Below are 12,966 nucleotides of genomic sequence, written 5' to 3' on the forward strand. Positions count from 1 at the left end.
ATATGTATATTTATAAAAATATGAAATAGCAACACGCTCACACACACAATAGGTCGTCGGCTTATCCGCCATCTTTAATGTGGCAGTCTGCCTGTAAACGAATAAACGGAACTTAATAAAGCAACGCCCGATGAAGTAAGTGCGCTAAATTAATGCCTTTCATTGTTGTGGAATAGTTTTTATTTTGTATATTAGTAGTATTTGTAGTTTTAGGTGTTTGAAGTACCCCCTCGAAAATGAGACTATCATCGGGCTTTAAGTAAAGCTAAGCCAAGCAATAAATACACACACAAACACAAACTTGAGAAAGAGGCCGGCACAAAACAAAGTGTGACTTTTAAATCTGATGATCATAAACGTTTATTCTCATACCGATTTTTCAATATTTATCATCACAGTATTGGTGTCACATAGATAGATGTAAATATTGACAAACCACTTGTTTCTCTGCTGATGTCTGGCAAAAACCGCATAAATCACAAATTGGCAAATTCCATATAAAAAAAAGAAGCTATATTCAGTGTGTGGGTGTGATGTTTACAAATTATTGGCCAATCTTAAATGTTGAAAATGGCTTCAATGTTAATGGTTGAACTAAAATGGCGTTTTTGGGGAGCTCCTGAAAGTGACAATTTTGAGGGTCAAGGTTTTGGAAGAAGCAGTTGTGTTTAAATTTCGGTAGATGCTGGTGTGGTGGATCTGACATGCATGAAAACCTCCACGTAAACCCCGGCCAGGACAGGGCAAGCACAACCCCCCAGGGCCCTCCAGGCCGCGGCAGCGTCAGGGTACAATCCCCGGGCCCCGTGGGGGCCACCGGCCGGAGAACAAACCCAGGAGCATGGAGCGCCCGCCACCCCAACACCGCCCGCGCTTTCTCCACAAGCATTCTTTTCAGCACCGCCACCTGGCGGTCGGGACGGACGAAGTAGAAATGTTGTTTATAATTTAACACAGTAGAGCGAGGGGGCGGGGTGAGAGAGAGAGAGAGAGAGAGAGAGCAGCAATGGACTATATGCTACCGGTCAACTTTGTTTCCGTTTCTGGTTTGCAACGTGTGGTCCACGTTCTAGTACTTGCGCTTCCGCCTTTGTGCCCCTCGGTTGGGCAGGCTGCAAGTCTGTCTCAGTGTTCGAAGCATTTCAGATAGCCGAGACGCCTTCCCGCCGATGAGAGGGGGCGCAGGGGTGGGGGTGCGAGTGTTGGAACGCGGCCAGCAGTGGCCGGAAATGCCGTTGACGTGTAAAACCCGGAAGTCGGAGGCATCTACCCCGTAAAGCAAAAATAAGTGTTTGTGCTTTTCGTTATGGACTTGTTCCACTTCAGCTATAAAGCCATACAGTCGCCGTGTTTCTTTGTAAATAAACATACGTTTACTGACTTAATTCTCCCGGGATCATTGGAAGACTTTCCAATGCATTGTTTTCAAAATTTAATTTAGGATAGCCAGGCAGCAATCCTCGATGTAATCTGGACAAAGTTACCCCTGCGCCTCATCAAACACCAAATTAACCAAAAATGCTGCGAACTACATTTCACTTCTTAAATTGTCAGACCATTACAACATATTAACCCTGAAGCAATTCCAAATAAGTTATAGTTTATGTGACTGTGGTCTGCCTGGGATGGTAAAGGTAAAATATTCCTGACTTTGTTCCTGGTGTGGTAGGATGCAACCATTTTCCATTTTCTTCTTCAAAGCGGGTAGGACAGAGGGCAATTGAATTCTACACTGACAATTAACTATGGAGACAATATCAGGAAAATTCATATTTTAAATTTCGTTTTGTTAGATTCATTGTCTAGAGTTGGGGTGGTAAGGCATTTAGTAGAAGTGGCAGCTGAGTAAATTTGTTTGCCTGATTGGATTTACTGAATCCAAGTGATAACTTGGCATGACTTGACTTTTGTTTACTTTCTTGCACAGTAATTTGGGACTTGCTTGAAACGTTCAATACTTTACAACTGATGTGGGAATTGCATATTGTCTGTGTGAGATGAAGAAATATGTGAGTCACAATTGTGTCTGATTATTTTAGAAAGTAAAAAAAAAAAGTGCATGCATTCGACTCATAGATGTGACATAACATGAAAGCTTCAAAACACAAAAGATTTAAGATGGTGATAATTAATCAATGAGATCAAGATGACACAACAAAAGATTATTAAAAAAAAAAAAATCCAGGCAATGTTTGCGTGGCTTGGGATGCTGCGCTATTGCGGGGGAGTAGCGGTCAACATTTTTCTGTCTTTGTTGTGTCTCCGCCTCATGTGTGCAGTCAAAGTCTTACTCTGAGCGAAGCTTCCGCCACAAACTGAGCAACTGTAGGGTTTTTCTCCTGTGTGCGTTCTCATGTGCGACACCAGATTTTGCTTCTGGGAGAATGTTTGCTCACAGACTGAACAACTAAAGGGTTTTTCTCCCGTGTGTATTTTCATGTGCGATTCCACGTGTGACTTATGAAGGAACGCCTTATCACAAAATAAGCAACAAAATGGCCTTTCACCTGTGTGTATTCTCATGTGTTTTACCATGTTGGGCTTCTGGGAGAACATTTTACTACAAACCGAGCAAGGAAAGGGTTTTTCTCCCGTGTGCGTTCTCATGTGTGATTCCACGTGTGTCTTTCGAGAATACGTTTTACCACAAACTGAACAACGAAAGGGATTTTCTCCAGTGTGTGATCTCACGTGTGCTATCATGGTTTCCTTATGAGGGAAGGCTTTACCACAAGTCGAGCAACTAAAGGGTTTTTCTCCAGTGTGGATTCTCACGTGTGCCTGCACGTGTTCCTTCCGAGAGAATGTTTTACCACAAAACGGGCAACTGAAGGGTTTTTTCATCTGTTGTTTTTTAGCGGAACGTTTAACACAAACGGTTTCCACGTTGCCGAGCGGTGTCTCCTTTTCGGAGCATTTGGACCGCTTGTTGTCATTTTCACAGTCTGCATCGTTCCCCAAAGGTTCCTCCGCGGCGTCGTCACAGTCCGACTGTGGAGCTGAGAGGTCGACCTGTTGTGGTCCTCCACTTGGGCCGCGAGTACGAAGCTGGGACCCCTCAGCTGGTTCGTCTTCGTCATCTTCACTTTTCACACAAATGATAGTCAGCGGAAATTTGCTGATGTCAGCCTCCTCCTCCTCGTCTTTAACGTGTGGATGTTCCACATCCTCTTTTTCTTCTTTGATGCAGGGGCGCTGTGGATTCTCTTTCTCCAAACTGGATGTCCCCACTTGTGACTGCGGGGGAAGTTCATCCTGACGATCAGTCACTTGCTGGACGCCTGGATGGAGTAGTAAATGTTCAGACATATTGTTGGACAGCACCAAGCACAGATTCAGACACAGTTTGTTTGTTAGCCGCTAGCCCCATTAGCCACATAGAAATAGAAAGTAGAGATGTTCAATAACACTTTTTTCCAGACCGATAGCAGTACGAGTATTGACCAATACTGACGCCAAGTATCTCTTTACCACTTTCGGTACTACTAACCCATCCCTAATGGAAAGTGAGCAGTTTCATAGGCGGCCAAGAGAACCAGAATGGAGAATTAAAGCTTCTTTTTTTTTTCTTTTTCTGTAGGAATACAATTTGGAACAGATGATTTTATTATGATTTAACTGACTGATTATGTTTTATTAAACATTTATTAATTGTATAATTGCTGTGAAAGTGTTGTTGTTGTGCAAAGGTCGGAATCAGGAGAACTGAAACCTGCTCCTCTCTCCGGCTGGAGATCAGAGATATGAGGAAACAGCGTTAGACGACCTTCTCTGCTATTAAATGCTGAATTGACGTGAATTGACGTGCTAAAAGTGCTTATCAAGATATATGTATATGGTCAATTCCACGAATATGCAAAAACGTTTCTACGAATAAGCAAGAAATGTAAACAAGCACAAGGTGATGCCTGCTTGCTGAATGACCCCGCCCCCTTTTAGAGGCATCACCTCATGTAACCTAGGAACCTCAAGTTTGAATAAAAAGAGAGGTTTATAGGAGGGCTGTTTTAGAATAGAGGATATTTGTACACAGCCTCTCCTATTCTCCTTGCAAGTAAACTGAAACTGGAACGTCTTCTCTCCTCATTGTTTGTAAGTTTTATTTGTCATTTGAACCTGACGCTTTCTTTTTAGGAATGTCTGTACATCGGTGCACTTTGCCTGTTTGGAAACTTTCTAGCAGGATCTTCTTTATTTTCAGGATGTTTAGCCTTACAAATTGCTTGTGTTTCTCTAGTCTAAAGTGGTTATGTCGCAAACTTGGCCCCGTGTCAAATAACATCTCACCACAGATCCCAAATTTGTGCTGTCAGTCAGAATCCAACGTTTGACGTCAAACTTCAAGTTTCCTTGCGGCGTGACACGAACCAGCACAATAAAGCCCCATATACAGGGATGCATGCAGCATCGACAAATGTAGTTACACTCAAATCTAATCCAAGCTACATGCATTTATAGCATGAAGATGGAAGTAAAGCACATCGTCTTGAAAATGTTTTAATTACATAATGAATGACTGCAAACCCGCGCTTCTATAGCCATTGTCTTTTAACCCTAATTATGTTTCCTGTTATAGCAGTCTATTTACTTTGTTAATTAATAAAAATGTTAAAAGTTGACTAGACTGACCTTGGATGTACATCAGGTTGTGATTCTTGTCAACGGCGTCCAGTTGTTTACGATGAATTTCGTTCTCTTCATGCGACGCCATTATTATGTTAAATAGTCAAAATACATTATTAGTTGCTCCCTACCAACTAATTAAACTTTTTGGGTTTTTTTACACTCGATTTCGCCTGGTTGCCTTCGCGTTTTTTCCGCATCGCCCGCAGCCGCACCATTTTACGGTTTTCTTTTGTTCTACGGTGGCTTTGCAGGAGGTTACTGGTTAGCATCAAGTTACCGCACGGCTGCCATCTAGCGGCGGAATTGAGGACACGTCTGTACGTTTGAGCTACACTTGTAACATTACATTGTCCAATACAATAGTTGTTGATTTTAAGGAAAAAGGCACGCGATCACTTGAAGCCCATGAAAATTTGTTCATATTCAGCAATTTCGTGACGACGTAGTTATTTGTCGGCTCTTCTCTTGTATTTGCTTCTCTTGACGCGTCTTCAATATCGGCGCAGGATGGCAGCCATGTATTACCGTTGATGCTCTCCTGCGCTAAACATCCATCGAAGAAGAAAACGGCGATGGTTAGCGTAGCCTAGCATCGCGGCAACACAAAAGAAAGTCGACGGCGAGCAGGTGAAATCCAGTGGAGAACAACATCAAGAAGTTGAAATAGTTGGCGCGGTTGCGTTTAATAACATTTTGAATGTTCAGCAGAACAATGGTGTCGTGTGAGCCACAAGGGAAACAACTCGAAGCTGTTGGCGAGAGTCACATCGAATTGAACATCCAAGGTCTGTCCACAATGACAACTGGCCTTCTGCGTTTCACAGTTTCATCTATGAATCAAGTAAAGCGAGTAATGTGCGTAGTTAAAAAACAACAACACCAAAAACAACTGATAAAAGTATGAATAAAAAACAATGGATGTGGATAGTCCGGTTTGCTTAACCATTAGGTAAGGTTAGAATTTGTTCTTTTTCTTCTTTTCCACCTAAACATTTTAAAATGTTGACTTATTTAATCTAATGTTGCAGGGGAGATGTTAGAATCTGAAATTTGTGGGTGCTGATCGTTTTAGCAACACAGCACATCTGATACTGAAGTGGTGATGGTCCGGGTAGTTCATATCGTTTCTAAATCGCTGATAGATACAAAAAACAAAAAGTGATTCGATTTCGTGGAACATTTTTTTTAAGGTCATGTGATTCCCAAGGTAATTTTAAGGTCAAATTATAGTTCAAATGGTAACTAAAATATGCACATTTTCCAACAACGTCTGTTTTGTTGAGATTGACCTGAAAATTCAAAGGAAGGTGGCCACTGGCCATGCCCCCTTTTTGTCAAAAATATTCAAATTTGGTGGGCTGTAGCTGCCTTATCCCTTATCCAAGTGTCTGTAAAGTTTATATTAATTGGTGTGCCATCGCTATCAACAAATACAGTAAGTTTCTGTGAAATCAAACTCTGCTTGGCATGGAACGCTGTTTTATTAGGAAAAGCGTCAACTGTATGGCAGCAGTAACATAACTGACTTGTTTGCGTCTCTGCAGACAACCAGCAGCTGATTGGTCGTCAGGAGGAGCTCCGCCCTCAGTTGCTGGGGGGGAGCTCCAGTTTGGAGCAAGATGATCCACAGACCAGCCACGTTAATGAGGAAGAAGATGATCGACAGTCTTTCCATATGAAAGAGGAAGAAGAGGAGACTCACATCAGCGCGTTGCCACTGCCGGGTGTCGCTGTAAAAAGCGAAGACGATGATAAAGAAACACCCGAGTGGTCCCAGCGCCATCATCGCAGCCCAAGTGGTGACCACCGTGGACGGCCACCAGCAGATGACCTCTTGGCTCCTCTGTCAGACAGCAGCAGCGACATGGACGAACCTTCGAGGAGCGACACAGACTCTGAAGTGGGCGATGAAAAGTGGGAACGCTCTGAGGAGGAGACGTCTCTTAGCGATGGCGAAACTTCTGAAATGTTTCAAAACATTTTAGCCACCGCAGTTTGCGTCAAAAGCCTCGCTGAAAAACGACAAAGAACTGTTACTTGTTCAACTTGTGGCAAGACGTTCTCTTGGCAGACAAATATGGTCAAACATATGAGAACACACACAGGGGAAAAACCCTTTACTTGTTCGGTTTGTGGTAAAGCGTTTGCTCGAAAAGACCACGTGAAATCTCACATGAAAACGCATACAGGGGAAAAATCGTCTTGTTGCTCAATTTGTGGGAAAACATTCTCTCAAAAGACCCACATGTTTGCGCACATGCGAATACACACGGGGGAAAAACCTTTTAGTTGTTCAGTTTGTGGGAAAACGTTCTCCCAGAATTCAGACATGGTAAAACACATGGTCGTACACAGTAAGGAAAAAAACTTTTGTTGCGCAACGTGCGGCAAAACATTCTCTCGCAGGTTAGTCCTGCGACTGCACATGAGAACGCACACTGGAGAAAAACCTGTCGGTTGCTCAATTTGTGGTAAAACATTCAGTCAAAATTCACAAATGGTGAAACACATGCGAACGCACACAGGCGAAAAACCCTTCAGCTGCTCAATTTGTGGTAAAAGCTTCTCTCGAAAGGACCATATGTTGTCGCACGTGATAACACATTCAAATGTAAAACCTTTTTGTTGCTCAATTTGTAGAAAAACGTTCCATGGGAAATCAAACATGTTGAAGCACATGAAAAGACACACCACAGAAAACCGTTTCTTCTGCTCTACTTGTGGTAAAACATTCTCTTGTCGAAACAACCTCGTAACACACATGAGAACACACACCGGGGAGAAACCCTTTTGTTGTTCGGTTTGTGGTAAAGCATTCGCTTGTAAAAAGTACCGAACGGTACACATGGCAAGACACACAGCAGAAAAAGCCTTCAGTTGCTCAACTTGCGGTAAAACTTACTTTCATAAATCAAGCCTAGAATTACACACGAGAACACATACAGGAGATAAACTGTTTTCGTGCACGGTTTGTAGCAAAGCTTTCTCTCAAAAACCAAATTTGGTACTACACATGAGAATACACACGGGAGAAAAACCATTTCGTTGCCCTTTGTGCGATAAAGCATTCGCTCGAAAGAAAAACATGAGGTCACACATGAGAAAACACACTGGAGAAAAGCCTTACAGTTGCTTAACTTGCGGAACAACATTTGCTTATAATACAAGCTTGGTAAGACACATGAGAACTCACACAGGAGAAAAACCCTTTAGTTGTTCATTGTGCGATAAAAAATATTCTCGAAAGCCAGACTTGATGTCACACATGCGAAAACACGCAGGTGAAAACCTCGCATTTTGACGGCACACGTTGTCGGGTCGACCCATTTCTGAAAACGGTTGCCATACATCTCACTGGGATCGCGTGAAAAGTGGAACGCAATCAATTATGATAGCAAATTAAAAAACGGCCTATTCATGTATAGTAGATTAGATATTTAAAATATTAGTGCTGAGTTTTGATATATGCAGTTATGCACAAATGTCAAAATGACGTACTGTACTTAAATTTTTCTTGTAATGTGTCATTCTGTAAATGTTCTGTTACTGCATGAATGTACTTTTTTTTTTAATTAGACCAGGCTAGCTATATATATGTGTTAAATAAATCAAAATGTGGAAAAAAACATGCAAATGTTTTGTCACTCGGAACTAGTCAAAGACAGAAAATATTTTAAAAATATCAAGGAAGTGGTAGTGTTGGTTTGTGTTTGTTTTGTTTGTTCCTTACAAAATATCCAGAATGTTCCTGAGAGGGGATGATAGTGGTCAGCATCTCTATGCATCCATCATCATCAAGTGAAGAAAATATGGCAAAATGTTTCCAGTGACTGGACATTCCTCCAATATTGCTGGATGGCTAGACATTTTTCACTTAAATGTGTACTTACTTTTGTTGCCAGCAAAGGCTGTGTGTTAAAAAATTTTTTTTTAGGGCAAATTTACACTATAATGCAAAAATGTTAATTCTGAATTTTATTCCATGCACATTCCAAAATGGAATATGAGCCCCTGGATTGCAGTGGTGTAAGCCTGCTTGATAGTAAGTGGAGCATGACTTCACAAGTTCACGTGTTCATTCTTCGTTCTTCGTCATTTCTTGATCGTTTTCATTACAATATGCACGTTTTGTTTAGTCTCAGTTTTTTTTTTTGCGGGGGCATAATTTAGTTGTGAAATGACTTTAAAATACACCGTTTTTTTATTTATTAGTAATGAAAGTCAAGAAGAAGAATAAAATAATATCCTATATGCCCATTCATGAAATGTCACCTATTTTTAACCAATCACAGTAATTTACAACGTAAACAACTGAAAATGTTTGAATTATGTGACCTTGTGTTATTGAAATGAATACATTTTCTGGACAAATCGACAAAAAAAAGTGTGTCATCTCTTGAAGTGGTTTAAATATCGCCGCAAGAGAGCAGCCGTGAGTTACCGTGGATGCTCTCCTGCCATAAAACCACCATCGAAGAAGAAAAAGGCATGGTTTCACGGCTGCACACAACGGCGTAGAAATACGACGACCAGGTGAAATCCAGTAGAAAACAACATGGGGAAGTAGGAATAATTGGTGCGTGAGCGACTCACAAAATATTGGAAATGTTCAACAGGAAAATGGCGTCGTGCGAGCCACAAGGAAAACAACTGGAATCTGTTGCCGTGAGTCACATGTCTACTTGTTTCTTCGTTTCACATTTCAAGTAACGAGAGTCACGTACATGGCAAAATAAATAACAGCAATACAATTACGGTCATTTACTTTTGAGTTACGTTGGTTATGAAGGGAAAATAAACTCGACTGTGTCTGACTCGGTCACTCGGTGCTGAGGCTGTCCACCATTTTGTCTGAAAGAGTCATTCTCCATCACCAAATCACAATGTTGTTTTGTTAGGAAAATTGTCAACTGTATGGCAGTATAGTAACATAATAACCGACTTGTCTGTGTCCTGCAGCTGTCCAGCAGCTGATTAGTGGTATGGAAGAACTTCCATCTCAGCCGCATGGGGCGAGCTCCAATTTAGAGCGAGAGGATCTACAGCACAGCCAAGTTAAGAAGGAAGAAGACGATCGACATTCCTTTGATGTGAAAGCGGAAAAAGAGGATCCACAGTCTCCCAGACCTCGCATGAAGGAGGAAGAGGAGGAGGCTGACATCAGCCTGTTGCCGCTGCTTGTTGTCTCTGTGAAAAGAGAAGACGACGATAAAGAAACACCCGAAGGGTCACAGCCTCATCCTCGCAGTCCAAATGGTGGAGGACCACCACCAGACGACATCTTAGCCCCACTGTCAGACAGCAACGACGTGGAACAACCTTCGAGGAACAAAGCAGACTGTGAAGGTGATGACAAACAGTCAACATGCTCTGCGGCGGAGACGAATCTTGGCAATCATCAAACTTCACAAATCTTCCAAAGCGTTGCTAAAAAACAACAAACTATTGCGAAGATGAGAACACACACCGAAGAAAAATCCTTTTGTTGCTCATTTTGTGGTCGACTATTTTCCCGCAAGTCGCTCCTGGTAAAACACGTGACAACGCACACTGGAGAAAAACCCGCTAGCTGCTCAACTTGCGGCAAAACATTCTCTCATCAGACCAACATGGCAAAACACATGAGAACACACACAGGAGAAAAACCCTTTAGTTGCACAATTTGTGAGAAAACATTCGCTCGAAAGGAGAGTGTGTCGATGCACATGAGAACACATACGGGAGAAAGGCCCTTTAGTTGCGCAATTTGTGGCAAAACATTCTCTCAAAAGGGCCATATGACATCCCACATGGCAATACATACAGGCGAAAAACCTTTTTGCTGCTCGGTTTGCGGGAAAACTTTCTCCCAAAAGTCAGACGTGGCGAAGCACATGATAAAACACATTCCAGAGAAACACTTTAGTTGCGCAACTTGTGGTAAAGCATTCTCTTGTCAAAAATACCTAGCAATGCACATGAAAACACACACAGGAGAAAGACCCTTCAGTTGTTCTACTTGTGATAAAACATTCTCCAAAAAGGAAAACGTAGTCAAACACATGAGAACACACACGGGAGAAAAACTATTTGGCTGCGTCGTTTGTGGTAAAAAATTCTCCCGTAAGGAGCATCTGTCATCGCACATGGCGCGACATACGGACGTAAAACCTTTTTCTTGCTCTGTTTGTGGGAAAAAATTCCCTCAAAATTCATACATGGTGAAACACATGAGAACGCACACTGGAGAAAGAAACTTTTGCTGCCCTACTTGCGGTAAAACTTTCTCTCTTGAAACACCCCTTGTAATACACATGAGAACGCACACTGGAGAAAAACCTTTTATCTGCTCGACGTGTGGTAAAACTTTCTCTCGGAAGCAACATCTGCAATCGCACGTGAGAATACACACAGGAGAAAAACCCTTCAGTTGCTCAACTTGCAAAAAATGTTTCTCTCACGACTCAAGCCTATTATTACACATGAAGATACACGCGGAAAAGGCCTTTTGTTGTTCAATTTGTACTAAATCATTCTCTCAAAGGCCAACTTTGGTCAGACACATGCGAACACACACCGGAGAAAAACCTTACAGTTGCTTAGTGTGCGATAAAACGTTCTCTCGAAAGACAAACATGGTAAAACACATGAGAGTGCACACAGCAGGAAACCTCACACGTTGATGCCAGGGGTTACCTCAGGGAACTTTTTTGTTTGTTTGTTGCCGTACTACAATCAAGTGTAATTACACATCCACTACACTAGGTGGCAGTTGCGCTCAAATTGTCAGAGTGCGCAAGGAGTATTTGCATTTACAACAATTTTATAGACAAATGACACAAAAAAATTTTTTTTGGGGGGGGGGCAGATATTTTCTTCCTCCTTGAGGCGTGAAAAAATAATTGAGAAGCACTGCTCTAAGTTAAAAAAAAAAAAAATTGTATAATACAGTATTAGCTATGTTTGTTTGCACAACTGCGTGCTGAATGAATGTAACTTTTGAGACACAGTTACGCACAATAAATGTTTTTAAAATGGCATTATAATTTATTTTACTTTTTCTTTCTATTTTTTTAATATCAATTTTGCTTTGCTAATGTACCATGCAGCCCATATCAGAAATATTTCCATTACAACTTTTTTTTTCACAAGACCTCTGACATGTCATTCTTTATATAACTCCATTAAAGTATATTAGAATACCAATATAGTCCCAAGACATATAAATCAACCCTGTAATAAAAATAAAAACAAGTAAGCAGTAAATGTTTTGTCACTTCAACCTTTTCAAAGAAAGGAAATTAAAAAGATCAAGACAATATTAGTGTTGTTCGGAGTCTTTCTGATATTTTGTGTAAAGTGTCCAGAATGTCCCGACAGGTGAAGATAAGGGTTGGCAACTCTTAAATGGTTTGACCTTCATTTTGTTTGTTCTCAAAGAGAAAGAAAGATTCATGCAGGTTTTGGAGCAACATAAGAAGCCGCCCTTATTTCAACAAGACAATCCCAACTAAGCCACATTCTGCATGTCACAACAGCGTGGCGTCAAGTAAAAACGTGAGAGTACTCGATTGATGTGCCAGCAGTCCAGACCTGTCGGTCTTCCATTGAAAATATGTGGCGCATTATGTAGTGCAAAATGCTACAATGGAGAGGCAGCGTGGTTAAGAAACCGAAGTTGCATATCAAGCAGGAGTGGGAAAAAAAATTCACCTGCAAAGCGTCAACAATTACTGACATCAGTTTTCCCTAATGCTTATTAAGTGTTTAAAGGAAATGTGACGTAACATGGCTCTGTCCCATCTTTTTTGAAACATGTTGCAGGCATGACATTCAAAATGAGTGACTATTTTGGCATGGGTCTATAAGTTTGAACAGTAAATATCAACATAATATTAGTTGAAAAGGATTCACAAATGGTATTCTGTTTTTAGCCACATTTTACACAACGTTGGAATCTGCATTGGTTTGTATAATACAGCTGAGGTTTGATTGGTAATACATTTTGTTAAGTGTTGAATGGACATGGTATACTTACTCAACCCAACATATTATTATGATTATGATATTACTATTCTATTTTTCAGTTATTTTGTTTTGTTTGTATTTACTTTTCATATGGTGAAATCACTATAATGGTTTTCGACTAATACTAAAGTATTGCTGAGGAGAAAAGCACACATACACTAGAAGCCCAAGAAAACTCATCAGATTTAGCAATTTTATGACATCGAATTCGAGTTCTTTCTCGGCTCTTGTCTTGAAACGTCTTCAATACCGCCGCAAGACGACAGCAATGCGTCGCTGTGAATGCGCCCTTGCCGTAAAACCGACATCGCGCAAGAAAAAGGCTGAAGTTGG

General features: G+C 41.2%; 3 protein-coding genes across 7 annotated transcripts; 2 read left to right on the forward strand and 1 right to left on the reverse strand.

Annotated features, from left to right (window-relative positions):
• Window positions 1-347: 347 nt before the first annotated feature.
• On the reverse strand, window positions 348-4,847 carry LOC147173291 (uncharacterized). The gene is made up of 2 exons (XM_086075326.1): window positions 4,630-4,847; window positions 348-3,281 (listed from the first exon to the last, which is right to left on the reverse strand). Exons 1-2 carry the CDS (start codon window positions 4,709-4,711, stop codon window positions 2,215-2,217), a joined length of 1,149 nt encoding a protein of 382 aa, XP_085931452.1. The 5' UTR covers window positions 4,712-4,847; the 3' UTR covers window positions 348-2,214.
• Window positions 4,032-8,654, forward strand: LOC147173292 (uncharacterized). 5 transcript variants are annotated; one of them, XM_086075248.1, is made up of 3 exons: window positions 5,103-5,253; window positions 5,332-5,411; window positions 6,171-8,653. In XM_086075248.1, exons 2-3 carry the CDS (start codon window positions 5,339-5,341, stop codon window positions 7,925-7,927), a joined length of 1,830 nt encoding a protein of 609 aa, XP_085931374.1. In that variant the 5' UTR covers window positions 5,103-5,253; window positions 5,332-5,338; the 3' UTR covers window positions 7,928-8,653. The 5 variants fall into 5 exon arrangements, with proteins under 5 accessions (XP_085931376.1, XP_085931374.1, XP_085931373.1 ...); XM_086075249.1 differs by having other exon boundaries at window positions 5,179-5,253; window positions 5,335-5,411; XM_086075250.1 differs by lacking the exons at window positions 5,103-5,253; window positions 5,332-5,411 and adding an exon at window positions 4,032-4,092 and having other exon boundaries at window positions 6,171-8,654.
• A 451-nt stretch (window positions 8,655-9,105) lies between these two features.
• LOC147173293 (uncharacterized) lies at window positions 9,106-11,643 on the forward strand. Its single transcript, XM_086075258.1, has 3 exons — window positions 9,106-9,159; window positions 9,243-9,291; window positions 9,586-11,643. The coding sequence occupies exon 3, from the start codon at window positions 9,609-9,611 to the stop codon at window positions 11,286-11,288; it is 1,680 nt and encodes a 559-aa protein (XP_085931384.1). The 5' UTR covers window positions 9,106-9,159; window positions 9,243-9,291; window positions 9,586-9,608; the 3' UTR covers window positions 11,289-11,643.
• The last annotated feature ends 1,323 nt before the right edge of the window (window positions 11,644-12,966 follow it).

The sequence above is a fragment of the Leptonotus elevatus genome, chromosome 5 (assembly GCF_054856555.1).
Source record: "Leptonotus elevatus isolate MCC_2025b chromosome 5, RoL_Lele_1.0, whole genome shotgun sequence".
In the NCBI taxonomy this organism is placed as follows: Eukaryota; Metazoa; Chordata; class Actinopteri; order Syngnathiformes; family Syngnathidae; genus Leptonotus; species Leptonotus elevatus.

What these genes read in the sequence shown, in the direction of transcription:
- LOC147173291 (XM_086075326.1), bottom strand. Translation starts at nt 4,711, where the DNA reads ATGGCGTCGCATGAAGAGAACGAAATTCATCGTAAACAACTGGACGCC. An exon ending in CAACCTGATGTACATCCAAG is followed by an intron (nt 3,282 to 4,629) that starts GTCAGTCTAGTC and finishes TACTCCATCCAG; the next exon opens with GCGTCCAGCAAGTGACTGAT.
- LOC147173292 (XM_086075247.1), top strand. Translation starts at nt 5,324, where the DNA reads ATGTTCAGCAGAACAATGGTGTCGTGTGAGCCACAAGGGAAACAACTC. An exon ending in CATCGAATTGAACATCCAAG is followed by an intron (nt 5,412 to 6,170) that starts GTCTGTCCACAA and finishes GCGTCTCTGCAG; the next exon opens with ACAACCAGCAGCTGATTGGT.
- LOC147173293 (XM_086075258.1), top strand. Translation starts at nt 9,609, where the DNA reads ATGGAAGAACTTCCATCTCAGCCGCATGGGGCGAGCTCCAATTTAGAG.